Consider the following 27,808-nt stretch of genomic DNA (forward strand, 5'->3'; position numbering starts at 1 on the left):
TCTCTCTCTCTTTCTTTCCCTCCCTCCCTCCCTTCCTTCCTCTCTCTCTCTGTCTCTCTCTCTCTTTCTTTCTTTCTCACTCTATCACCCAGGCTGGAGTGCAGTAGTGTGAACTTGGTTCACTGCAAACTCTGCTACCCAGGTTCAGGCGATTCTTCTGCTTCAGCCTCCCGAGAAGCTAGGATTACAGACACCTGCCACCACACCTGGCTAATTTTTGTAGTTTTAGTAGAGACGGGGTTTCACCATCTTGGTTAGGCTGATCTTGAACTCCTGACCTCGTGATCCACCCGCCTTGGCCTCCCAAAGTTCTGGGATTACAGGCATGAGCCACCATTCTTGGCCAATTTCCACCATTTCTTGAGCACTTCCTATGTGCCAGTCACCATGCTAGGTGACTTATCTTTACTCTCTCATTGCATCTTTATAAAACCCCATGACTGCTTATTGCAGATGAGGACTCTAGGCTCAGAAAACTTATCTAAAGCCACATAGCAGGAAGTAGCAGAGCTGGGATTTGAACCCAGATCTTCCAGATTCAAAAGCCTTTACTCTTTCCATGACACATTTTTCGAGCTGTCTAGTTTCCTACCCTTTCCACTATGGGCACTTGGGTGTTATCGTATGAAGCATGGACAGTGTTGTTCCTGTTGATGCTCCAGGTTTCTGATCCAGACCTGGCAGGTGTTCTTATCCTCTTCTGCTCTTCTGGAAGCTCAGGAGAATAAGGCAGCTCAGCCTCTATCCCTAGGTATGTGGGATGGAGGGACACTTGAAAAGTAAGTCTTTTTCTTTTTCCCCCCTGTGATCATAATAACAGAAATATTTGCTGAGTCCTTACTATGTGCCAGACACTGTTCTAAGCACTTTCTGTTCATTAACTAACTTACTCTTCACAGCAACCCTATGAGTAGATCCTGTCTCGATCTCATTTTACAGAGGAGGGAACTCAGAGGTTTTGCGATTTGCCTTAGGTCACACCACCAGCAAATGACAGAGCCAAACTTTGGACCCAGGCATTCTGGCTCCAGAGTTTATTCTTTAACCACGGTACCACAGAGTCTCTTTAAAGAGCAGGAGTCTGAATTGGGGCACTGATGAATAGACCTAGGGGCATGAGGAGTTCTACCATCAGATCCACTACTTCCCAGACCTCAATCCACCAACTACCAACTCGACTCCTCTTCCTAAAAGCCTCCCCACATCCTGCCTCACTGACAGACCATAACAACTAAATCTCCATGGTACTCTCTTTTGTCTCTGTCTCTCTCTCTCTCTTTTTTTTTTTTCTTGAGATGAAGTTTCATTGTTGTTGCCCAGGCTGGAGTGCAATGGCGTGATCTCAGCTCACTGCAAACTCCGCCTCCCAGGTTCAAGTAATTCTCCTGCTTCAGCCTCCTGAGTAGCAGGGATTATAGGCATGTGCCACCACAGCCAGCTAATTTTGTATTTTTAGTCGAGACAGGGTTTCTCCATGTTGGTCAGTCTGGTCTCAAACTCCCAACCTCAGATGATCCACCCGCCTCGGTTTCCCAAAGTGCTGGAATTACAGGCATGAGCCACCATGCCCGGCCTGTTTTGTTTCTCTTGATGCACGCCCTGCACATGTTACTTGTCACGAGTGTGCATGTGTTTCTTCCCCACCAGACTGCTAGCTCCTAGAGAGCAGAACCTGGGTCTCAGCCACCGCAATTGCCACAGCACCTGGTACATGGAAGCTGCCCAGCCAAGGTGTGTGGTTGTTGAACAAAGGGATCCTGCCATGAATCCCTTTGTAAGTGCAATGTTCTTTTGTAACAGGGAGTACTAACTCCCTAGTGTAATTTATTGAGGACTGGGATCCCCAGGATGAGGGAACTAAAGAGCACTGAGGCCCTCCTCTTGTTCACTGACGTTAAGTGAAATTTCACATCAGGGCACTTAGAAGGAGAAAGAACAAAGAGAGCATGTTTGGAGGTGGAGGATCTGACAAGATACCCCAATCTCTCTCTCTCCCTCTCTCTCTCAAACATGCGCGTGCACACACACACACACACACACACACACACTCCCATAAGAAAGAAACACTCTCCTTGCTTGTACCTCCAGCTCTACCCGCAAACTTCTGCCCTTGAGACTCCTCAGACACATTGCAAAGTTATCACAAAGGATGACTGATACTGATAGCCAAGCTCTTCGGCTTGAACAGAACCTTGTTTAAGAGACATAAGCTGGGCACGGGAGCTCATGCCTGTAATCCCAGGAGGCCAAGGAGGCAGGAGGATCACTTGAGCTCAGGAGTTTGAGACCAGCCAGGGAAACATAGCAAGACCTCATCTCTACTAAAAATAAAAATGAAAAAAAAAAAAAAACTAGCCCAGTGTGGTGGTGTGTGTCCTTATGGTTTCAGCTACTTAAGAGGCTGAGGTGGGAGGATCACTTAAGCCCAGGAGACTGAGACTGCAGTGAGCTATTATTGCACCACTGTTCTCCAGCCTGGACCCTGTCTCAAGAACAAATAAAATGAAAGAGACGTGGATTGTCCTGCTTCTCAGACACATTTTTGTCTAATACTGAGATCCAGGAGATGAGGGCCATTGTAGCTAACCTTATGCATCCCAAGAGACCAAACGTTTTCCCAATATTATTTTATTCAGTCTGCTCAGACAGAATATGAGGCAGTAGAGAGTGAGATGGGGCAGAAAAAGTTCCCCTCATTTCAGAGGAAGGGAAACAGAGCTTCAGAGTAAGCATGATGTCTCCCAAATCATTTGGTCCGTTAAGAACGTAAACTGGGTGCTGTAGCCAGCAGGCATGTCTAGGTCCTAGGAGAGATAACCTGTGCAGAGGCCTCACCTTTCAGCTTTGGAGGCATCCTCGTCCATGGGCCTCAGCTGAAATCCCACTCCCCATGTGTATTCTCTCCCCTTCCCTCCCCAGCCACCCCACCCCTGCTGCCAGAGACCTGAAATTCCCGTCTTCCTCCTCAATCCCCACTCCAACCCAGGCGTGCCACTTGCCACTAACTAGGGATATTAAACCTGCAGCCGGGCTGGATGAGGCCTATCTTCTCCCCCTGCCATGCGTGTTGCCTACAGTCTCACACGGGCAATGCCCCTGTACCACAGTGACCCCCAGTACCACCAAAGGCAAACAGCATATAAGGCGGTTGGGGAAAGCTAGCCAGATCTCCAGCATGCTGGGAGAGTGAGAGAGGGAAAAGAGGCCTCCCCCAGAGCTGCCTATGACTGATTTTCTTCTCTTCTGGTTTCCACCCTGTAAATTGGATCCCCCCTGCCCATCCCCAACTCTTATCTCTGGAAGGCCCCAAGTTCCAGTCAGAGCAACACCAGTCAGAGTTGATCATGGAGGTTGGGGGCGTGTAGGTGGAGTGTGGATATGCTCTCAGCGGGTGTGGCCAAGGGGATCCACCCTTGAGCCTCAGAGTCCTGTCCGTCTGCATTTGAGTCACACCACTCTGCCGCTTTTTAGCTGTGTGTGTCCTTGGGCAGCTCACTTAACCTTCTCCACCTCATTTTCTTTACCTGTGAAAGGGGTACTAAAGCTTACTTTGTAAGGTTGTTGCTAAGAACTAGAAACGATGTCTCAATACAGGAGACTGTTACTCTGTCTAGGGCAGAAGCATCTGCCAGGTGTCCTTAAAGATGCTAAATACCTGTGGGTTCTCACTCCGAAGGCAAACCAGGAAAGCTCCTTCATGACCCCTTGCCCACCCAGGCTAAAATAACTCACTGTTTGGGGAGCCCTCCTCCACCACCCCAAAGATGGTCTGATCCTCCCAGGCTCCCACCTGGGGCAATGGTTGTCACATCCCATGTGCCTCCTCCTCGCAGTCTAGGTGAGGGCTATCAAGTTGCAGAAGGAGGAGAGAGCAGGGCCCCAACTGCAGTGGAGAGGGAGGGGCAGGGCTCTTGTGACCTACCATGGGAATGTTTTAAATCCTCCTCCCATCGAGCTTTTGAAAAAATGATGATGCAGGAAAAGCAGCAACTGCGTCTGCTCCATTAGCAAGTGAGGGAGACGCAGCCTCCTCAGCCTTAGGGCTCTCTTAGCTGGAAATCCGGCCAACCCTAGCCATAGGGCCTGGGGGAAGTCTGAGCCAAGGGGCTGGGAGCCCAGGGATGCATGGAGGACAATGTAGGTGAGTTGGGCTCTTGGTGGGGGGTGGTTATTGGACAACACAACCTGAATTGCAGAGGGACTCCCAGGAGAGATGAAGGTAGAGTTGAGATTTAGTTCTGGATTCTCTTACCAATGTAGCTCCCAGAAGGGACAGTCTAGGGTGTATAATTGGCTTTGGTCCGCACACTGGGATTTGGCGGGGATTGTAAGCAGAGGGCAGAAGCACAAGGGCCATGTGGCACATTGTCAGTGCAGGGAATTGAACCTGGGAATGCTGAAATCTCAGGGGTGTGGCTGCAATGGGTCAGTGGTCTAAGGCCCTTCTCATGGGTAGCAAGCTGGTTAGCTATACAGTCAGTGTATAGCCTATCTTGGTGTTACAGGCCAAGGTCAGCAGCTTGGGGCCCACATGAGTCTCTGAGCAGGTCCACACTTTACCTCCAGTCCTGCTTGGCATTGTCACAGATGCACATGACTGACCAGTAGAGGGGTGGCTAGATAGAAGGAGGGTAACAAAGTCAATCCACTCTCATCTCTACTGGGAAAGAATTCTGACTACTGGCCCGAAGCCAGGATTAAGCATGGTACTCTCTTCTGGTCTTAAAGAGTACTTGCTTCTCCATCTAACTGCAGCTCCTAGATGTTGTCCTGTCCTCATTTTGCAGAGTGGACGGACATGCAGAGGTTGAATAATTTACCCAGATTCTCACGGCTGCAGTAGTAGTACCTGCTTTCACTCTCTAAGTTTCGTTTATGAAAGTCCTTTTCTGTCTCTTCTGTGGGGTTGTGCTTGGCATGCTGGGACTGGGGGCTGGATAGGGTGCCTGCCCTTCATGGGAGACTGTGGCCAAGTAGAGGGTGAATCATAGGGTCTCCCAGTCTGTGTTCTGGTGGGTGGGCAGGGAATGGCATGAGCTAGATGAGGAAGAGGCAGGAGGCAGGCAAGCCCTGGGTGTGGCCCTCCAGGCCTAGGCCATGGGCAGCCACTGGAGAAGCAGAGGCGAGCTGGTGGTAATTCCCTGGGCACACATGGCTTTGCCACCCTTCTTCTGCTGGGTAGGATGAGGTTGCTTTACCTCACCAAATAAAAATATCAAATCGTTAAAGTGCAAATTAGAGAAAAGGATGAGGGGGTCATAGCACTTCCCTTGTAGAATAATTTCTTGTGGAAATTATTTCATTTATTGCAGAGCAATCCAATAAGCCCTGGCTGTCATGGTCATTTCAAACTGGAGTTTTAGAAATCCATAAGTGCTTAAGGGTCTACATTGACTTCTTATAGCTTAGTCTGTAACTGGTCCCAGACCACAGAGTCAAAGGTCAGGGAAAGGTCAGCAACAGCCATAAACAATTCTGTGTGGTTGCTTACAGCTTTCTCCACAATATGAAAGGGGGGATCCCAGGGATCTCAAGGAAACCGGCCATGCTTTGGTGGTCTTTTCTGTCCAGAATGTCTTTTGCCTTTGTCTTCATTCAATGCCAATTCACCCTTTGAGAATCAAACTGAGTTTTTTCATTGTACATAATGAAAATATATACAATGATTGCTCCCATCTGTAATCATTTTCCTAGCATACATTTTTAGGTTTGGCATTGTTCCCACAGCAGTGTATGGGGGCCATATACTTTTTTTTTTTTTTTGAGACAGTCTCGCTCTCTCGTTCAGGCTGGAGCACAGTGGTGCAATCTCGATGCACTGCAACCTCTGCCTCCCAGGTTCAAGCAATTCTCCTGCCTCAGTTTTTTTAGTAGCTGGGACTACAGGCATGTGCCTCCACGCCCAGCTATTTAGTGTGTGTGTGTATTTTTAGTAGAGATGAGGTTTTGCCATGTTGGTCAGGCTGGTCTCAAACTCCTGACCTCAGTTGATCCGCCCGCCTCAGCCTCCCAAAGTGCTGAGATTACAGGTGTGAGCCACCGCACCCAGCCTCATAGCCATATACTCTTACCAACACTGGATATTTTAATTTGCTATGATATAGTACATTTAATAGCAACAAATGATAACTTATTTAATTTGCATCTCTTCAATTTCTAATAAAGTCTTTGGTTTTTGTTTTGTTTTGGCCAGTTGTATTTATTCTTTTGCAGTTTTCTTGTTCACAGGGTCTCACTCTGTCACCTAGGCTGGAGTGCAGTGGCATGGTCTCAGCTCACTGCAACCTCCACCTCCCAGGTTCAAGCGATCTTCCTGCTTCAGCCTCCCAAGTAGTGGGACTACAGGCACACATGACCACACCCAGCTAATTTTGATTTTTTGTTTTTTATTTTTTGTGGAGATAAGGTTTCACCATGTTGCCCAGGCTGGTGTCAAACTCCAAGGGATCCTCCCGCCTTGGCCTCCCAAAGTGCTAGCATTACTGGTGTGAGCCACTGTGCCCCGCCTGCCCTTTATTCTACGGGGTGTTTGCTTTTAAATATTGATTTGGTAGAGCTCCGTATGTGTAAAGGTATTAATTCCTTGTTTTTCATACTTGTTGCAAGTTTTTTTTTTTTTTTTTTTTTTTTTAGACAGAGTTTTGCTCTTGTTGCCCAGGCTGGAGTGCAGTGGTGCAATCTCAGCTCACTGCAACCTCCACCTCCCGGGTTCAAGTGATTCTCCTGCTTCAACCTCCCGAGTAGCTGGGATTACAGATGCACACCACCATGCCTGGCTAATTTTTGTATTTTTAGTAGAGACAGGGTTTCATCATGTTGGCCAGGCTGGTCTCGAACTCCTGACTTCAGGTTATCCACCCGCTTGGCCTCCCAAAGTGCAGGGATTACAGGCGTGAGTCACCGCGCCTGGCCTGTTGCAAGTATTTTTATAGTTTATTGATGTCTCGAACCTTTTGAAAAGGTTTTTTGCCCATATAGAGGTTTTAATTTTTATGCACTCACATCTATCAGTGTTTTACTTTATGATTTCTTCCTTTGATGTGGTACTTTGAAAGGCTTCTCCCACAACAAAATTACGGAAACGTTCATGCATGTGTTCTAAAAATTTTTTTATGGCTTCATTTTTTAACCTTTAACTCTTTAATCTATCTGGAATTGATTGTATGTATCTTTGTAAACTGCTTTAAATTCCCTTTGAAATGGAAGTGATTAATTCATTAATTAACATGGCTAGGAGGGGAAGCTGGTGAAGGCAGAAGGGGATAATTAGTGAGTCAAGGTCTGAAAGAGAGGAGATCAAGTGCTGTTGACAGGGCCTGCACAAGGAACTGCCTTGAACTAAACATGGGACACGTTTCTTTCAGAGGAGGGTGGCAGGAGGTGCAGAGGTCAGTTTTGCCAGGGAGGGAGGTGAGTAGGGAATGGGCTAGAGAGGAAGACTGTGAGACAAGTGCCAAATGCCCAGTGACTATGGGGGTGGGGACAGTAGGGAGGGTCCAGGGAATGGCAGGAGCCTCAAGGGTCAGCATTTGCCAGTTTACAAGTTTATAATCTGGGGGGATTGTGATTGGACCTCCCACCCTTGGGCCCTAACAGCATGTGGAAGAAGGTTGCACTGCACTGGAGAGTGTCCTAGGAGGAGAGCCAGGGGTCAGCTGCAGTGATGAGTGTAAGGAACATGCAGGCAGAGGCTAAGAGCGTGAGGAAATTTGTTTAGTGTGGAGGACATTCTAGACTTGTGGTACTAGGAAAGGCCTGAGGGGGAGGAGATATGAGGAGAGTCTGTCCCCGATCAGTGAACAGGAACAGAGTCAAAGAAAGTCAAATGAAGCCCATTTGTACAGCACATTGCAATTCACAAAGCACTTTCCCATATTGCTTGCAGATGAGCCTCATAACAGCTTTTCAGAGCAGAGAGGAAAAGGGATTTGCCCAGAGTCTAGCAGGTAGCCAGTGACCCAGTCACAATGCGAACCAGGAGTGCCAGTGCCCAGCCTGGGTGCTCGAGCCTCCCCACAGACCCCAACATCCTCTTTCTACACTCAGAGATGGAAGCTCTGGAGATGTGCCTGACGGTCTTTTTTTGCCCTTCCTCCCTGCAGGACAGTAGCCCACCCTTCCAGCCTTGCAGACCATGAATGGGATGGCCAATGTGAATCCCGCCAGCCGCCCTCACTACGCCTCCTCCATCCCGGTGCCTCGTGCCTCTTCCCAGACCAGGATTCCTACACCGGGCGCTTCTCCCCAGCTGCGGCCGCGCCAGGCCAGCCTGGCCCTGAGCCCACAGAGAGCGGCCTCCCCCAGACTGGGAAAGGCTGCAGGTCCTTCTAGAAACTCCTCTCCTAGGGCCTCCCGGGGGAGAGGCTCTCCCAAGTTTGCTGGATCTGTGAGGGAGTCAGCCGAGGATGGGGAAGGCTCCTCCAGCTCCCCATGGAATAGTCCCAGGACAACCCCGAAAGCAGTCCTCTCCAGCGGGGCTGGATCCGGAAGAATTGGGGAGAGACAAAGCACCCAGGGAAAGAAGAAGAAAGCCCAGGAAGGGACTCCAGTCTGCCAGACCCGGGGCAGAAGCCCTTCTCGGACGAGCTTTCACAGAGAAACTCAAATACCAGGGGCTCCGGAAGTTCGGAAGCCTCCAAGCGGCCCAGGAAAAGACCAAAGAGATATAAACTACAAAAGTTCTGGGACTCCCAGGTCTTTGGAGCCTGATGAGCGGGCAGCTTCATGGGCTTCCTCGCCAGTCTGCAGCCCAGCGCAGGGCAAGCGCCCCTCTCCCTCTCCGGGGGCCATTAGCTTCTCCTCGGTCCATCAGCAGAGTCAGCCAGTCACAGCCACCGTGGCTCCCTTCCAGTACAGGTGAGCTGGGGAGCAGGCAGGGAGGGAAGGGGGAAGAGCCATGCTAGGACCAAGGGACAAGCCAGAAGAGGACAGGGACCCTGATGATCAGTGGCTGGTAAAGGCCAGAGGGCCCCAGGAGATACAAAAAGAAGTTAGGTAGATGGAGGCCTATAGAGTTGGGGGTTTGGAGAGCTGAGATGGGATTGGGACTCTAAAAGGGGACAGTGATGGAAGCTCTGATCTTTCTCAACTCTGGGGAATCCACAACAAAAAGAGGCTCATAAGGAGGGTACCCCTAAAATGTCCATTTTTGTTCTCTGGAACAACATACAGATTGGGGTGTCTTGGAAGCTTAAGCAGCTAGATACATAGGTAGCCTCAGTCTCTCCCAATTCATTGTGGGACATTTGCCAACACTGTGAGTTAGACCAACTCTATTGGCTTGGGCACTGCGCCTTTACTTGGTAAGTAAAATCTACACTGCTTGTTGCACTCATAATACCTTGTACCTGTCTGTCTGTCTCTCACTCACTTGCTCACTCCACTTGCTATAGTGCCTTGTGCGTATCTGCTTATGTGCCTGGCATATCAGGAATTAGTAATGCTTCTTAGACAGGTGTTGCTATCATTGTTGGTGGAGGTGGCCAGGCCAGTATTCACAACAAGATGGCCAACAAGCTAGTATCTCCAGTTTTTTTCAGGCACTGCTTTTTTTTTTTTGAGATAGATCTCACTCTGTCGCCCAGGCTGGAACGCAGTGGCACAATCTCGGCTCACTGCAACCTCCACCTCCCTGGTTCAAGCGATTCTCCTGCCTCAGCCTCCAGAGTAGCTGAGATTACAGGCACGCACCACCAAGCCCAGCTAATTTTTGTATTTTTAGTAGAGACAGGGTTCACCATGGTAGCCAGGACGGTCCCAACCTCTTGACCTCGTGATCCGCCTACCTTGGCCTCCCACAGTGCTGGGATTACAGGTGTGAGCCACCACGCCAGGCCCACTATGCTTTTTTTTTCTTTTTAATAAAAATATAGTTATACTAAAATGACTTCAGTAAGTACACTAAATTTTAATTACTAATTATTATATAGTTTAGAAATGCCCAAATGCAAATTAAGTATCTTCCTGACTAAACTAACTTCCTGTATTTTTTACCCTATCCTAATGGAAGGAGAAACTCTCACTTATATTTTGGGTGTAGAAAAACTTGTACATCATCCCCTACACACCAGGGACCTCTGAGGCATCAAAGCGGCTGGAGGTGGGGGTAGAGAACCACTAGGAGCTTTAACCTTCAGTAGAAGGCAATTTGTGTATCTTAATCTCTGAAAAATTGAATGCAATTTAATATTACAGGACTAGGCCTTTGGAGTTCAGGACAAGGAAGTGAATGGTCCCAATACACTCTGCACGTGTTTAGGCTTCATTTAGACTGTTACATTCAGTTGTGAACACCACATTTTAAAAGGACATTGACATACAAAAACACATGTAGAGCAAGACTGACGTGTTGTTGGGGGATCAAAAAAGGTGCTATAGGATGATGAAAGGAACTGAAGAAGTTTGCTTTGGAAACAGAAGGCTTAGAGAGGGTCTGAGCACTGTTTTCAAATATTTGAAGGGCTGTCATGTTGTAAGATGAATTAGATTTACTTGGTGCAGCTCCAAAGACCTGACTCATCACCGTGGTGGTTAGAAGTTAGTTCAAGGCCGGGCGCGGTGGCTCAAACCTGTAATCCCAGCACTTTGGGAGGCCGAGACGGGCGGATCACGAGGTCAGGAGATCGAGACCATCCTGGCTAACACGGTGAAACCCCGTCTCTACTAAAAAATACAAAAAACTAGCCGGGCGACGTGGCGGACGCCTGTAGTCCCAGCTACTCGGGAGGCTGAGGCAGGAGAATGGCATAAACCCGGGAGGCGGAGCTTGCAGTGAGCTGAGATCCGGCCACTGCACTCCAGCCTGGGCGGCAGAGCGAGACTCCATCTCAAAAAAAAAAAAAGTTAGTTCAAGACAGATCTGAGTCTCAAGATGAAGAACTTTCCAAAAACTACAGAGGATTACAAATTGACTGCAAGGCAGTGAACTCCCTGTTATTGCAAGAATTCTAACTGACTCCACAGCCAAAGGGAGCTCTTACCAGGGTGACCCCTGGCTCTCAAAGCATATCTTCTGCCTGACTGTACTGCCTGCAAAGTGCACCAATGCTTCTTTTCCTAAGGGGCAACTCACTTATGTCCCTTGTGACTTTCTTCACTTTGATTCTGCAGCTGAGGAGAGAACTCAAGAAGCAGAAATGCAGGGCAGGCCTTCCTTTGAGTGGCCTTTTTCCAATTAGTAAAATGTTTCCCTGGTGACTCTTTGGCTTTCTTCTCCTACCTGATTCCCTTCATTTTGAATTCATTCTTTGGGAAAAAGTGTCTAGGCATTAAATTGTTTAAGATTTTACATTATCTACCTTACAAGTCCTCTGGTACATTCGGAACCTGACATTTTCCAAAGAGGTCAGAATTATTCATCCAAATATTTTAATGCAGCTTAAACAGAACCATGTTTCAGTCATCCAGCAAACATTTGTTGCATGTTTGCATTTTAAACAGAAATGGAAATGTGTCACACCACCCCACCTCCTAGACCTTGCCACTTTTAGGCTCTGGATGAGGGTTGGAGAGAAGGTCATGGCACAAGCAGGAGTTAGATTAAGACCGAGGACCCTCCAAGATGCTGCAGGCCAATGGGCAGGCACCCAGCACAGTCTGCAGGGCCTAGAGCTGCTGCTATGGCAGCTCTGCCAAGGGCCAGGCTGGGCCACCCTTCCGAGCTTCATAGCCAAGGAGGTGCCATCTGCTCCCTAGAATCCACAAACATTGTGTTTTCATGGAAATCTCTCCTCCCTCCCCACCACCCGCCCCAGGATCTCGGTCTTCTGCAAAGCCCCAGTGGAATGCAGAAGCAGAGGTCACCTGCTTCCCTCGCCATCTCCAGCCTGGTCATGGCTGACCTGCTTCTCCAGGGAATGAATCCTGCAGCCATCTTCTCCCCTGCCCCATCCTCCACAGCCCTTTCTTTTCAAGGGCCTGGGTGTGGCCTTCTCAGTGAAGCTTATCTCCTGTCATCCACCACCTCCCTTTGGACCCAGAGAAGGTGCAATGCCCCGTCTGCTCTCAGAAGACCCCGGTCTCACACATCTAATTCCATCACATCCTCAACCTCATCCCTCCCTGCTATCCTGGAAAAGAGCCACAGCAGCTTCACCGCAGCCCTTCCTGACTTTTCCCAACTGCCAATGCACCCTCTACCACTTCCCTAACCCCCAACAGTTCTCTTCTTCCTGCATTGGGTGGGCCTTGGGTCGGACTTCAATTGGAAGTATGGTTAGTGGTATAAGATGCGTAGGGTTACTGGTGTCACTACTGCAATTTTCTTCTCTCTGATTCAACCTCTGCCTGACTTCTAGAATACACAGTGCTGTCCATTCAGGTTGAGAAGTGAGGTGGACATGGAGACCTGGCCATGTTTAGAGAGGTAGAGGAAGATGTGGATAAAAATACAGAGCTGACTGAGATTAGAGATAAAGCCTGCCGTCCTCAATGTTTCTGCTATTGGAGTTTCTGGCCTATATGACTGATGCAACCTCACCCGCTCTTGCATCATATAATGGCACAATAATGATGACTGTAACTATTCCTTTTTTAATTTTTAGTTTTTAATTTATTTATTGGAGACAGCCCTGCTCTGCCCTCCAGGCTGGAGTGCAATGGCACAATCATAGCTCACTGTAACCTCAAACTTTTGGGCTCAAATGATCCCCCTGCCTCGGCCTTCCACAGCTCTGGGATTAACAGTTGTGAGCCACCACCCTGGCCTATTCCTATTTTTCTTTTTTCTTTTTTTTTGAAATTAGATCTCACTCTGTCATCCAGGCTGGAGTACAGTGGCACAATCTCGGCTCACTGCAACCTCCACCTCCCTGGTTCAAGCGATTCTCCTGCCTCAGCCTCCAGAGTAGCTGAGATTACAGGCATGCACCACCAAGCCCAGCTAATTTTTGTATTTTTAGTAGAGGTGGGGTTTCACCGTGTTTGCCAGGCTGATCTCAAACTCCTGACCTCAAATGATGTGCCCGCCTCAGCACCCCCACCTCAAGTACTGGGATTACAGAAATGAGCCACCGCGCCTGGCTGCCTATTCCTATTTTTAACGCTGGTTATTGCATACCTGCTCTGGCCCAGACACTGTGCTTAGGTCTTCACATATATGATGTTAATCAATGAAACAGTTGACACATTATATAAAATTCCCTCTCCCTAGTAGAATGTTCTGTTACTTTCTCACCAGTATGTTGCATCCTCTGCTTCAAAATCCCAGGTCCATTCTAATTTCTTCCAAGAAACCAACCAACCCCAGTCTTTCTTTATCCCCTTGGCACTCATGTACTTGGACAGACATTTAATTGACAGTAAGAGCCCAGTGCAGTGGCTCACACCTGTAATTCCAGCACTTTGGGAGGCTGAGGTGGGCAGATCTCAAGCTCAGGAGTTCGAGACCAGCCTGGGAGACATGGCAAAACCCCATCTCTACAAAAAATATGAAAATCAGCTGGGCATGGTGGCTTGAGCCTGTAGTCCCAGCTACTTGGGAGGCTGAGGTGAGAGGATCACTTAAGCTCAGGGAATCAAGGCTGTAGTGAGCCTTGATCACACCACTGCACTCCAGCCTGAGTGACACAGTGAGACCCTGTGTCAAAAAAAAAAAAGACAGAGAGACAGTAGTACATGGTGATTGTCCCCATCATACCAAACACCCCCAGGGGCCAGGATGAGGCTTCCTGCTTTCTCTAAGGACACCCCACCCTGCCCTACACCCAGCATTCACCCAAGGGACCTGAGATACAAAAGAGCTCAGCACGGTTTAAATAGCTTAGAAAAAGCTGAGCAGAAGCAGCAAACACCTCACAACCCTAGACCGTAAAACTGATCCCAGCCTTGGCGGGGCATCTTTTCACCCTATGATGAAAGCCAGACCCAGAGAGGAGAAGAGATCTACTCCAGGTTATACAGTGAGTTAATGGCAAAATTGAGCCCAGAGTCACGGCCATCTAGGCACTGAAAAAAGTGAAAACTGGAGAGAAAGAAAGACAATCTCAGTGGCACTGGAGACTCTCAGGGTTCCATGGCCCAGCCCTTCAATTTCCCCTCCTGCCTGCACAGCCCTCCCCTCCCCCTCCTGCCAAGCTGCCAAAGGCTCCATTTAACTGGAGACAGCGGGCGGATGGGTGGGCGGGCCAGCTCCCAGAGCCTAGGGTAATTGCCTATAATGAAAGCTCCCACAGCCTTTGTTCCTGGGAGCAACTGTACAGTTGAGGTTGTGCTCAGAGGTCTGTGTGCACTTGGGAGCTGGTGCCCAGAGACCTCACCCTTCCTTCCTGCTACCACAGCGGGCCCAGCAAGAGACTTGTCCTCCTGGGAGTCAATGTGATTGCAGCTGAGCCTACTCCTGCTTCTTTCCTGACCTACCAGCTGCCTGGACTACGAGCAAGCCCAAAGCCTGTGTGCCCCCTGTGCTGCCAGGAATCAGTGACTTCAGCTTCAGAGGGAGCTCTTCCCTGTGTGTATGTACAGGGCTGTACATACTGCTCATCCTGAGGGCAAGGATCATGGCAAGCCAAAGGACCCAAGGCCTGGAGTTGCTAGGGTATCCCTCTGCCCTATAAGTGATAACGTTCCTGGGAAATGGGTAGATTGTAGAACGGCAAGGGGTGACAAGCATCGGGCATCCCAGTGTCCTCTGGGGCTCCCTGTCTGGCACAACTTTGCACAGAAGGCCTGCTGCCTGCTGGAGGGCAGGTGTGTGCACATACCCATCAGGGAGGGACTGGCCCTGAGTGGTGCAGGGCACTATCAGAGAAGAAGAACCAAGTTCTAAGAGGGTTTTCTTAGCCCCATGGAGGGGCTTAGAGACTAGGAAACCTCTACCATGAGTGATTACCCTTTCTTGGTCCCACAGGTTGCAAACTGACCAGAAACCTGGCCCCTTCTCCCAGGGCAGCTGGGCCCTTGATGGCTACACTGAGCCCCTCCATGAGACTGAGGAGAGCTTCTCCTGCATGGGTAAGTGCTCTGGGGGAGATTTCCTCCTAGGGTCGGGAGGCCACTGCGCTAGGACTACCCACGTGGAAGAAGAAGTGACCTAGGCTGGATGGGTCCATCTCTTGACAAGGATGTCATTCACATCAACCTGTGAATTGCACTTTGAGTTTTCATCATGCTTGACTCAACCCAGGATTGTTCCATCAAACCCAGGAGCCCTTCAGGGGCAGCATAGGAAAGTGGCCAGGGGGTGCCATGTTTATCTGATGTCCAGGCTCTGGGAGTCACTGCATGTGTGTGTCATGTGAGAAGTCGTGACACAAAAGTAACAAGCTAGGAGTGAAAGCCAGGTTCTGAGTGGTGCCCAGGTTGAAAAATGAAGGTGCTGGAATTAGGGAGGCAGGCCAGAGCCATTTGGCTTGCTGCCTGACAGTGCTTCCCCTCCCAGAACCACTTTTAACAGGCCACTCCCACACATGTCCCCTTCCCTGTGTCATCCTGTAGTCACGACATATCACCTGAGCCTCAGGAATGTGAGATTCACCAGGAAGATCCCTAAATCTCAAATACAGCAATATTCCATAAGGGCAGAGGCACTGATGGTCCCGGGTGCATCCTCAGGTGCTCAGTGTCTCTGAATAAATGAATGATGCATGGATGAGTGAGTGTCTTAGGTACCGTAGGTCAGGCCCTAAGTGGGTCAGATTCAAAACTCAGCAGCACTTAGGAACGTGTGTTGATTTTCTTACAACACTGAAAAAGTATCTAGAGGATGGCTATGATTCACACCAGGGGTACACGAGGCTGCACACTGTAGGGAACCAGGTCAATCCTTTACTTTGCCAAAGTGAAGCTTGCCTCACAAAGTAATGAATTTCCTTTTCACAAACCTGAGATTGTCCAGAGGGTTTGTCTCCCAGCTTTGTCTCAGTGCCCTGCTCCAGCGGGGCAAAACTGGGGCTTAGAACACAGCCTGACCCTGAGATCATTGAACAGGATGGTGTACTGCTTCTGTCTTCTCTGTGCCCTGCTGGGCAGGTGACCGGATTTCCCTTCTTGGCCTGGGAGCTGGAACCTTTTGAGCCCTTCCTAGACCTGGTCTATAGCAGTGATCTTGGAGCCACTGCAACCCTAAAAACAGCAGCAACACTCATTCGTCCATGACAAGCCTTGTGGAGGAGGGTTATGGGTTAAAGACTGGACATTTGCAAAGCAAGCCATCTCCTCCCACAATAAGTATACATGCAGGAGAACCAGGGCATGGCAGGGAACAAAAGGAAACCAAAGTTCTCTGGCACTGAAAAGTCATCAGAATTAGAATGTGGTAACCAGGAAACTATGTGGAGCTCTATTTTTACATTTGCAGTTTTGTTAGCGTAATGGCTTCCTCATGTGGATGCCACATTGTTAGAGCCTAATGATCTCCATGCACCTAACCCAGCGCTCGTTCACGATTATTATCCGATGAGTTGATGAGAGGACTTTTACTTTTAACGTCTGCTTCAGACTAGCATTAGGAATCCCCCAGGCTTGTCAGCTGGAAGACCACCCTCACTGGTTAGATGTGAAACTGTCTGCTAGATCACGGTTGGGTTCCTCTAGGGGGACAGAATGCTGGGGAACCTTTGGAGGAGGGCTTTACCAGAAAAGTGAGAAACACTGGTTTTCTCCAAGGCTCCTAGGGAAGGGAAGCAGGGTTCACAGCACTGCCTCTGCTCTGGTGCTAGCTAGTTGTCATGGTGACCCATCTCTGCCGAGGATACGCCGAGCTCTTTGATGGGTTGGATGGGGAGAGAGATTTGGGATTTGCTTGCCTTGTGGAAGAGGCTGTGCTCTTCTGAGCTTGAAGAAAATAGAGAAGAGAGGAAGACAGGAGGCAACAGAAGGGTTTCATTTTATGCCTTGCCCTCTCACTCCCAAAGTCACTTGGGGGCATGACATGACTCATTCATTCATGTATTCCTTCATTCAATCTACAAACCATCAGTGAGTGTTTGCCTTGTGCTGAACACTGTGCTTGACACTGGGGTAAAAGACAAATAAGACTTTGACCTGCCTTCAAGATGTTGACGGCCCAGGGATTCACTCTAGTGAGACTTTTCTAGAGATTTTGTTGGGATCCCAGAAGCTGTGCCCAGTGACCTGCCCCATAGGGGTTGATAAGGCAGCCAGTCGGTCCTGCCTCCCTTGCTAGGCCCCATGGCATGAGGAAGGCGCTGAGCTTATTATCCCATTTTATAGGAGAATTGGGTGCTTTGGAGAGTACTCCATCAAATATTTATATAATTCACAGAATCCAGCATAGTTATTTCACAGTTATTGATCATGTTATTTCCATATCAATTTGTAGATGGCTGCAGATTTGGGGGCTTTTTTTGAAGCTCATGTATCTTCCCTTCCTGAACATGAACTCATCTTGCCCCCCCCATCACCTAGCACAGTGCCTGGTGGTCAGCATTTTGGTGAAGGAATGATCTGAATGAATGAGTAAGGAATTCAATGTAAGTGGTTGCAGAGCTCTAAAATTTATCATCTATGAGCCCGTTTCTTCTCTACCAGCTGAGAAAGACCAACCAGTCTTTCTCTGCTCCTTTCCCAATATGCTCCTCTCTGGCCTCCAAGTTCACTGAATGGGTTTGGTGGGGGGTGAGTGCAGAGTCTCTGAGGGGAGTAGGAGAATGCCAAAGAGCTTTCTCAGCCTTGTACCACTTTCTTACTTAATCTGCCTGGACTCTGGGCATAGAGTCCAAATAAGGCTTTCTAGTATTTATATAGCAGGAGGAGAATCCCATGATGACTTGCCTCCAACCTCAGGCATTGGGGATGTTCTTCATATGTCCTGAAGGCCATCCACCAGCAGCTGCTCCTTCTGCCTCTGCCCCAGGGCAAGTGTGGAAATGCCCAGCCCACCGATGTTTGTACACGTGCCCCGACCCTCCTTGGCCCATCTGATTCTGTTGGTGATAGCCCAGCACGGGTCCCATCTGCTCACTCTCCCTTTGGGCGCAGTGAGCACCGGGTAGTGCACAGACCACCATCAGGTCTTAATTTGGATAGCCAAGAGAAGCCAAGGCTGACATTACCGCGTGCCCACGTGTGTGAGGCTGTGTGCAGGAGGACTGGGAAAGGTCACCCCAAGGCTTATGCAGATTCCTTAATGACTTCCACTTTGTGGCATGTTTGAATGAGCACTAAGTGGACCCACAATGAAGGGATATTTTTCTCATCATAGCATGTGTCATCGGGAACAAGCCAGAGCCTCCTCCCTGCCTCTTTCTCACAGGAGGGTTGATATATAGAGAGAATGGGTGGGGCAGTGTGGAGTTTGGCTTTATACTAAGGCTGTTTTGCTTTTTCTTCCTCTTTCTTCTCCCTTGTTGAGTTGGCTCCATCTTTAAGCCACAGTGAAGTTTTTCATGCCTTGTGGATTTTAAATAGAGCAGGGATAGAGTCTTCATTCTAAGGAAACTTGCAAAGCTAGCATGCCCAGGGCCGGAGCAAGGAATAGTAACTACTCTTTGGGAGAGGAGTTTGTTCTGGGGGTTTCAAGCTAAATCCAAGTATTCCTGGACTACAAATGACTTACATCAAAGAACATAGGAAGTCAAAGCTCTGACGAGCTTCATAGATCTCGCAAATTTGGCCTCATTTTCAATGGGGGAGAGAAGAGACTCAGAGAAGAGGAGTGACTTGCTCAGGACTGCATAGGAAGTTAGCAGGTGAACTAAACCAGGACAACTGCTTTCTGACTCTTTAAAAACTAAAAAGAACTAAATGGTAATAATGACTATCATTTATTGAACACCTTACTATGTGCAGGGCATAGTGGCAAGTGCTTTATGTAAAGTCTTTGTGAATACCTTATACAATCCTTTGAAGGTGTTATTATTACTCTGTGTTATGGATAGGAAAGTCAGGCTCAGAGAGGTTATATAAAACCTGTCTGAGGACATCTAGCTAGGAGGCTGTGCCAGGATTCCATCCCAGGCTTGTCAAAAGGCCACACTCTTCTCTTACTCCCTGCCTTCCCATCTGCCGCCCACCAATGTTTGTACATGTGCCCTGTACTCACTCAGTCGCACACTGTCCAAGTTCAACTCAGTCTCCCTTAGCCTCTGCCAAGCAATGAGGAAGGAAATGGGATCAGTGAGCCACAGTCCCTGCTCACATCTCCCTCAATCTGAGCAGGTCCCAAGCTGCCACTGGCATCCCTGTCACTCCAAACCTATGTCATTTCATGCTGAGTTCACACCGCTGTGTTCTTTACCCTCTGGGGACCTCCAGGCCAAGAAGAGCCTTATGTCCCAGCCATCCGTGGAGAGAAGACATGCAGACAATTGACTAGAAAGTAGAACAAGTTCAGGAGTTCAGGGGCAGATGATATTAGCCGTGTTCTCAGAGCTTCAGCAGGTTGGTGCTATTGTGGGGCAGAGGTGGCTCGGGAGTGTGAGGGTCTCTGGAGACCCTGTTGGATAAACAAAGCAGCAATCTAGGACCTGGTAGGCTTCCAAGAACTGGGACGGGAGGTCATAACAGCACTAGTAGCAGCAGCCAACACTTACCGGGGCTTACTGTGAAGCAGGCATTGTCATAAGCACCTTTAATCCTTCTAACAACTGCATGAGGTTTGGAATCTAACTCCCTACTTGCCTTGCATCACAGCTTCCTCCCTTGCTAGCTGTGTAGCCTTGGGGAACTTATTTAGTCACTCTGTGCCCCCGTGTCCTTGGTTGTAATCAGGGATGATAACAGTGCTTTCCTTATAGGGTTTTGTGAGGATTAAATGCATGGATATTGGTAAAGTGCTTAGGAGAATGGCTGGTACATAAGAACTGCTCAATATGTGTTTGGTGTTATTTGTTACTGAGGCAAGTGATATTATTACCACACTCACTTTGCAGATGAGGAAACTGGGATAGACAGGTTAAGTGGCTTGCCCAAGGTGGTCTAGCCAGGATTTGAACCCATGCAGCTGGTCTTCAGAGGTCATACTCTTAACCATACGTTCCATGACCTCACTGGAGGGAAGATGACTCAAGTCTGGGAGTTCTTCCAGGGAGGCCAGGAGAGGCTGTGGGATCACCAACCTGGCTCTGGGAGGGGCCATGAAGGAAGAGGCCAGAGAAGTGAGGTTATCCAAGGTACCTGCTGGAGGGGTTTGAAATCAAAACTGCAGGGGTCTGGATGCTGTATCTTTAGAGGAGCACAGGGGGAGGGAGGAGATTGACTTTTCAAGACAATATTTGGCTGGGAAGGGGATTTATCCCAAGGCAGTGGATTTGACCCAATGTTAGCCTTTTCAGTGGAGTGGCAAGAATAGCAGACTGGTCAGCTTGGATCCTCTTTTCCCCACGGCTACCTTAGACTCAGGTCCTCCCACTCGAAAAGGTGTGTGAGTGATTCTACGTGGTTTTTGCAACTATGAGTGCTCCACATACAGTACAAATCCCTTGCTCTCCAGATCCTGATTGTGGTTCCAGAAATCAAGATATCTTGGCAAGACCCAGCATCCCTGTTTCTTGCTGCACCAAGAAAACCAGGACCTCTGCATTGCCCAACTCCAGAGGAAATTCATATCCATTTGCTAATTTTTTTTTTTTTTTTTGAGACGGAGTCTCGCTCTGTCACCCAAGCTGGAGTGCAGTGGCACAATTTTGGCTCACTGCAAGCTCCGCCTCTTAGGTTGATGCCATTCTCCTACTTAACCCTCCCGGGTAGCTGGGACTATAGGCACCCACCACCATGCCTGGATAATTTTTTTTAATTTTTATTTTTGGTAGAGATGGGGTTTCACCGTGTTAGCCAGGATGGTCTCGATCTCCTGACCTCATGATCTGCCTGCCTCGGCTTCCCAAAGTGCTGGGATTACAAGTGTGAGCCATCATGCCCGGCCCATTTGCCAATTTTTTATAAAGCACTTACTGTGTTCCAGGTGCTATTCTAGAAGCTTGGAATACATTTGTGGACAAAATAGGCGAAGACTTCTGCACTTGTGGGCGCTTTATGATGTAGCCTAGAGCTGTGCATTGTACAACCTGTGTAGCTGTACATGATCTACACAGTGGCCCTGGAGAAGCCCCAGCTCTGGAATATGTCTCCCACCCTAAAGAGCAGGAGCAGAGCTTTTAGCCTCATGACACTCCTGGGACTAAAAGCAACAGCAGTCTGTGGGCCACCCCCCTTCGCCCTGAGTGCTTGAACAGATGAGGAAGGTGATAAACTTTCTCCTGTGGTTTTCCTAGAGAATTACTCCCTATATCCAATACCTGTCTGTCCTGGACTTGGCAGCCTCTTAGCAGATTTTTAGAGATTCAACTCTCCAACCTGCAGTGATCTGCTTCAGCTCCTCCTAGAAAATCCCAACCCCTTGTTTAGTTCTCCATGTGTCTATGAGCCATGGAAAGGTTCTGGGAAAAAGGACACTTAAGGAGAGGTGGCCGGGTTGACAGGAATCTCTCCAGATCAGACTACTCCATACAACTTCAGAGGTTGTTTTCCAGGGAGCTGTGGAGCAGTTACAAATTTCAGCTATGGGAGGTGGAACTAATTGCTAAACTTCCACCGCTGCTGCTCCCTACTTCTCTGGCCAATCCAGGTAAGCCTCACCTCAAGTGCAGCTCTGAAGATCTGGCCCCTCAGGTCTTTGCCCCATGCCTGGGCAAAGATTGGCCAGCCCTCCTTATAACTCTGAACTATGGTCTCCCTGGGAAGACCCAGGGCAGACAGAGAGCCTGCAGAGGGGGCTTTATCTCAAGAAGTGCTGGCTCCACGCCAGTCTCGGCCAAGGCTGAAGTCTCCCTGCAGCACCACTGAATGGGCAGAAACTGGAACACACCATCCCATGCCCCCACAAACCCCTTTGTAAGAGGATTAGGGTCCCCTGGTGAGAGACTTCCCTCCCCACTATAAGGCTGCGGGCAGGCTTACACAGAAGGAGCTCCAGGGAGAGGCAGTTGAAGAGAGTGAGGTGACACAGACACAATAGCCAGAGAGATTAAATGCTGAGAATTACCCCAGCCACAATGTTCATCCTTGAAAAGGGCGGAAGGAATAAAAAACCTGCCTTCCTGGGTGGTGGGAGTCCCAGGCTTCAGAGGGAGCAGAAGATAATTAAAGGTCAGAACTTATGAAGGGTCAGCAAGTGTGGGGCCATCCACGCCAGACCAGATGAGCCCAGGGAGGAGGGGAGAGCAGAGAAATGCTCATTTGTCCCTTCTCTCAAGAAAATCCTTCCAGGAGAAGGAAATGAGAGTGTCCTGAGGTATGAATGACTGAGGTCAGATAAATAAGAGAACTTCCTGGCAGGAGGAGAGCTCAGCCCCAGTGGAAGTGGAAGGAGAGCAGCCTGAGGTTCATATAAACACTGGCACAGTCCAGGGGCAAGAGCTGACCTCATGAGCTCACTGCATCCTTCCTGCTGAAGAATCTGAGGTTGCATGCAGGCAGGAGGGAGCACAGAGGTGGCAAGCCCCTTGTGATGACATCAGGCCCCGTGAAAGGCAACGTTCTCATCATGGCATTGGAACTCCCACCCATCACACCAATGAATACTCTTAACATTTGCAGAGCAATTTTCATATTCCAAGTAATTGCCAGTGATTATTCTATTAAAATTCATTGAAATATGAGTCCACGGCATTCCTCTGTTAGGTTTAATGCCTTATTCAAAAACCTAACAAAACTCTAATAAAGCACAGAGATGCCAGCAGAGAAAATGAGTGCAGCCACAAAATGGGAATATCTTTCTCTCTAGGGTAGTAAGAAGGCCAAGTTTCTTTAACCATCTGCCCCAGCTGGTTCACACTCAGATGGGTAAAAGCTTCTCATTACTTTTGCAGTTGGCTTTACTTTTTTAGAGTCAAGAACCTCTTTAAGAATTTAGCTGATATTACAATATATCCCCCCAGATAAATGGACATATTCACAGTATTTGGCTTATGTTTGATGGCTGGTACTGTGAACCCCCAGAATTCAGTCTGTGAACATAGATTAAGAAATTCTGTTCTAGGGTAGTGATGTCATCACTGTTGACAAAGTCACCACAGGTTTGGGCCTCGTGCTTTTCCTCATCAGATTGTTGGGTTTGTGTGGCCAACAGTGAATTAAGAGGATTTACTGCAGAATAAGATTATCTCCAAGGTCCCTCTTAGTGTTATGATTTAATGACCTTAAAACATCCAATCCTTCATGGACAGGTCAAGTTCAACTCTAGATTTGCCCATCCCGAAGGACACATGCTTACACAAGGAGTTTGCTTGTCTCCATCCAACACATGGGCACAGCCACAGGCACACACCCTACCCTCTCCTTCCTTTGCCTGCCTGGAGTTCTCCCTCCCAGGCCTGCAGTTGCCATGACAACGGATCTGGGTGGGTCATGGTCTAAGGGCGATGTACCTGGGTGGTGCAGAGCTCTGCTGGGGCCCAGTGTGCAATATCCACCCCAGTGGTGTGTATGGGACAGTTGCCATGGCAACATACAGGAAAAGCACATGTGGGAAACATCTGGACTTCTTATCCTGGTCTCTTTATTACCCTGAAGAGCACAGGGATCTGATTTTAAATGAGTACAGTTTCAGTCAGAGTACCCTAGATTAGGTGTTCTTTTGCCTTTCCCTACTAGAAGCCCCTGAGCAGAGGGAGCAGAGATTCTCTAGCTCCTACCCCCACCCAATTTCTTAGATGACCAGCTGTATATATTCTCTTAAGGTCACATAGCAAATCAAGAAGACAACCCAGAATCCCCAAGACTTGAGATTAGGGAAGTCCTCAGAAGATCCTGACCTGTTGGGACTGTCAGTTCCACTGAAAGTGACCAAGGCCCTAGGACATAGGTCATGGGGCTGAGCTATGAAGCAACTGGTGTTGCTACAGACCACCAGCTCTGTCTGAAAGACTCTCCTCTGCCACATTCTCACTCCCAGGATTCTGTGGGGCAGTCTTAATGTGACTGCAGTCCTAGACCCATGCAGACTTCAGGTGCAGCAGGTCTGGGTTACAGGAGCTCCTCAGCAGGATAGGCAGGAGAGTCAGGGCCCTCCTTCCCATTCTTCACTCCCCCTTCTAATGCCCAGTCCCCCTTTCTCTGCCAGGATCCAAGACTTTCCTGCTGTTGGGTTCTATATGTCTTGGAATCACATGCAGTTATTATATTAAGCAAGTCTCTAGAAATAGCTACATGGTAATAGCATGAAGTTATGGGAAGATGTGGAACACACACAGACCTTTATTCAATTTCTGATTCCACCAGCAGCCTGCTGTGTGGTCTTGGGCAAGTGTATTTCTCTGTAAAATGAAGATAATGATAGCCCCTGCTTCAAAGGCTTTTATGAAATGATGAACATTACATGTCTAAGAGGGTCCCTGGCAATAGGAGGTGCTTAGTAACTGTATGCTCTCCTGTCCTTCAGTTCAGCAAGCATCAGTGAGCCCTTACTAGCTAACCTATGTAGGGCGGTTACTCCGCTGGCAGGAGAGGATATCTCTCTGGGATGTAAGTAGGCAGAATGTGGGTACACGGCCCCTGACTATAATCAGTGGGTAGGAAAGGCAGAGCAGTGTGCGATGGGGTAGTCTGAGAAGGCCTCCTGGAGGAGGTGGCTCTGAAGCTGGGCCTTGAAGGGAGAATTGGATTTGAATTCATATAACACAAGGCATTCAGGAAAAGGGCAGAGCAAAGCAAAGGTGCAGGGGTGGGGTCAGACCTGGACCAGGGGCATTTAGAGGAAAGCATTAGAGGGCAAGTTTACCAGCAGGTGAAGCCAGAGTGGGGAAGGGCTTGAGTACTGCATGTTGGCCAGCACTGGCCTCTAAGGCAGCCAGATAGCAGAAGCCGGGAGACTGTCCTTCCCTGGGAGGCCATTTAGGTCATCAGGTCAGAGAGATGATTCTCTGCAGGAGATCATGGAGTTCTGGCTTTAAAAGAAGGGAGGTCTCAAAGCTTGGAGATCTGGACCCCACTCCCCAAGGACAGGAAGGAGAAACACCATGCCTTATTGTGCACTGCCAGGGCTCCTCTGCTGAGAAACCAGTCACGAGAAATACAAGTCCTGTGTTCTAGCCTGGGGGCCGGAACACTTGGAAGAAACAACAGCCCAGCCCTGAGTCAAACCTCCCTAGCCCCTGACTTTCTAGCTGAGAAACCCTTGACTGAAGGAGGGGCCAGTTTTTTGGATTCCAGCTCCTATCCTCCCCTCCCAGGTCTGGAACAGGCCCTCCCAGGAGCCTTCAACCAGTTTCCACTCTCTCCAGGGCTACACAGCCCCGAGCCCTGCCTCTAAAAGGAGGGCCTGTGCCCCGTCCCTGTCCCAGCTTGGGAAGTCCCAGCCTCCAGCTGGGGACATGGGCTTCAGGCTCTGGTCTTGTTTACTTGTGTGACTAGAGGTGACTTGTTTTCCTTCTAAGGGACCTCATTTCTGCCCCGGTCCTTTCACACGACGGGCAGGCTCATCCCTGCTCTACCCGTGCCCTGTTGGCATAGGAATTTGTGTCCAGGCAGCTGTGAGCTCCAAGGAATGTGAGTTGTAGCTTAGAATTTCTCGGCATTTCCACCCTCCTGGAAGCTCCCCCGAGACAGTTGAGCCAGAGGGCAGACTGAGGCCCATGACCTCTGGCTCCACTCCCAGCCTCTAGATTTCTCTGCCTCGTTTTCCCCAATAGACAGGAAGACAATAAATCTCTCTCTGGAGCCCACACACCTGATCTGTAGCCCAGAGGAAAAATCCCCAACCACACTGAGCTCAGGGAGTCTTCTGGGGCCAGAGAGGGTGAGCCAGGGACCTGCAGTGTCCACAGAAATGTCTCAACTACCAATGCCCTGGCGAAGCAAAGGCAGTGGCTGGGCTAATGGACCAATCTAGGAAGGCTTCCTGGATGAGGCCCTGGGGGTGTGAGCCACCCAGAGCAGCCATATTGGACCACTGTATCTAGTGTCTCCTTTTTTTTCAGCAAGTGGGAGTGGGGGGTGGGGCTGAAGTCCCAGCTGGGATTACTGCCTGGGCTGTGAGGATACCTTGCCCACTTTTCCCCCTGCCTCGCAGAGGTGTGGTGAAACTCTCCCCATGCCTCTGGGCAGAGCAGAGATTTAGGGGCAGAAGAGGGTCTCATCCCTGAATGCCCCAAGGTCATTCCTCTGAAGAACCGGAGCTTCCTTCAAAGGAGCAAGGCAAGGGTCCACTGGCCTCACTCTGGCCCAGGGCTTCAGGGAAGGGAGAAAAGATGCTGCTGGGCCACCATCCCAGAAGCTTGGCTTCCATTCCACACACCAGCTGCACTGTGTCTTGCCACGGGATATTAAGAGGTCACTGCTGTTTACAATTCCCTACACATCTGTTCTGAGTCACGCATTCATTCATTGAATCAATCGTCATTCACCGAATGTTTTTGAGAGCCCACTGTGTGCACAGAGCTGGGATGGGTTTTGAGAAAAAGTTCAATCAAAGATGGATCCTTGGAAAACACCAGTGGGTGAATGACGAATGACAGCCCTGAACATTAGGAAACGATTAAAGTGGCTGCAGTGAACTGCGTGGGGAGAGTCAGGGAAGGCGGCTTAGAGGAGGTGGATTTGGCCTCAAGAGGGGCCAGGGAGAAGAGAGGACTCTAATTCTACCTCCAAAACCAACTCCTCCTGAAGCCTTCCCATCTTGATGGCAACTCCAATCTTAGAGTTGTCCAGGCCTAAATCCTAGGGGGGACATGCTTGGTTCCTCTCTTTTCCACACACCCACATTTGGCCAATAGCAAATTCTAACAGCTTCAAAATATATCCAGAGCCTGACCACTTCTCACTGCCACCACAGTCACCACCCAGTTCCAAGCCACCATCATCTCTCACTTGGGTGACTGCAACTGCTTCTGCCCTTGAGCCCAGCAATTTGCTCCCCACACAGCAGCCAAAGTGGCCTTTTCAAGAGGGAAGCCAGGTCATATCACTCTCTGCTCCCATCCTGCCAAGGCTCCCATCTCACTGGGAATAAAAGGCCAAGCCCTTGTAATGACCTAAAAGGCCCTCTCTGTACAGGCCTCACATTTTCTCTCTGACCACATCCCCTGCCACTGTCCTCTCCCTTCCTTTCTTTCCAGCCATGCTGATCTCCTTGCTTTCCTTTGAAAATAGCAGACATGGCCAGATGCGGTGGCTCATACCTATAATCTCAACACCATGGGAGGCCGAGGCCAGAGGATCAGTTGAGCCCAGGAGTTTGAGAGCAGCCCAGGCAACATACTGAGACCCTGTCTCTACCAAAAAAAAAAAAAAAAATTAGCCAGGCATGGTGGTGCACACCTGTAGCCCAGGAGGTCGAGGCTGCAGTAAGCTGTGATTGCACCACTGCACTCCAGCCTGGGTGACAAGGAGAGTGAGACCCTGTCTCAAAAAAAAAAAAAAAAAAAAAAAAAAAAAATTCCAGGCATGGTGGTCCACACCTGTAACACTTTGGGAGGCTGAGGCAGGTACATGGCTTGAGCCCAGGAGTTTAAGCCGAGCCTGGGCAATGTGGCAAACACTCATCTCTACAAAAAATACAAAAAATTAGCTGGGTGTGGTGGTGTGGATCTGTAGTCCCAGTGACTCAGGAGGTTGAGGTGGGAGAATCACCTGAGCCCAGGGAGGTCGAGGCTGCAGTGAGCTGTGTTTGTGCCACTGCACTCCAGCCTGGGCAATAGAGTAAGATAAATAAATAAAATAAATGAGATTCTTATATATTCTTCTGAGAAAGTTCTAGCATGTTGCCCACCACTCACAAGAAAACCTAGCACTGTCTCCAGCAACCAGTGATACCATACTAACTAAAACCCAATTGTATTAAAAATGACTTACAACAAAAGTAGAATGTGCTTTTGTGTGAACACTGGAGAATTTTATGAGTTTTTTTTTTTTT

At 49.1% G+C, this 27,808-nt stretch overlaps 1 protein-coding gene and 1 long non-coding RNA gene across 2 annotated transcripts in view; both read left to right on the plus strand.

Annotated features, from left to right (window-relative positions):
• The first annotated feature begins 8,134 nt into the window (after positions 1-8,134).
• The window catches only part of LOC105504403 (neuron navigator 1-like), a 95,593-nt gene continuing 75,919 nt past the window's right edge, over positions 8,135-27,808 (plus strand). Inside the window, exons 1-2 of the mRNA XM_011931839.1 lie at positions 8,135-8,856; positions 14,846-14,980. Coding sequence (XP_011787229.1) covers positions 8,135-8,856; positions 14,846-14,980 — 857 coding nt within the window. The remainder of the gene's footprint in view (positions 8,857-14,845; positions 14,981-27,808) is intronic.
• On the plus strand, positions 10,426-11,196 carry LOC105504330. Its single transcript, XR_001000600.1, has 2 exons — positions 10,426-10,547; positions 10,853-11,196. It is a non-coding gene; the product is annotated as an uncharacterized LOC105504330 (long non-coding RNA).

Source organism: Colobus angolensis, unplaced genomic scaffold (genome assembly GCF_000951035.1).
Source record: "Colobus angolensis palliatus isolate OR3802 unplaced genomic scaffold, Cang.pa_1.0 Scaffold91, whole genome shotgun sequence".
Lineage (NCBI taxonomy): Eukaryota > Metazoa > Chordata > Mammalia > Primates > Cercopithecidae > Colobus > Colobus angolensis.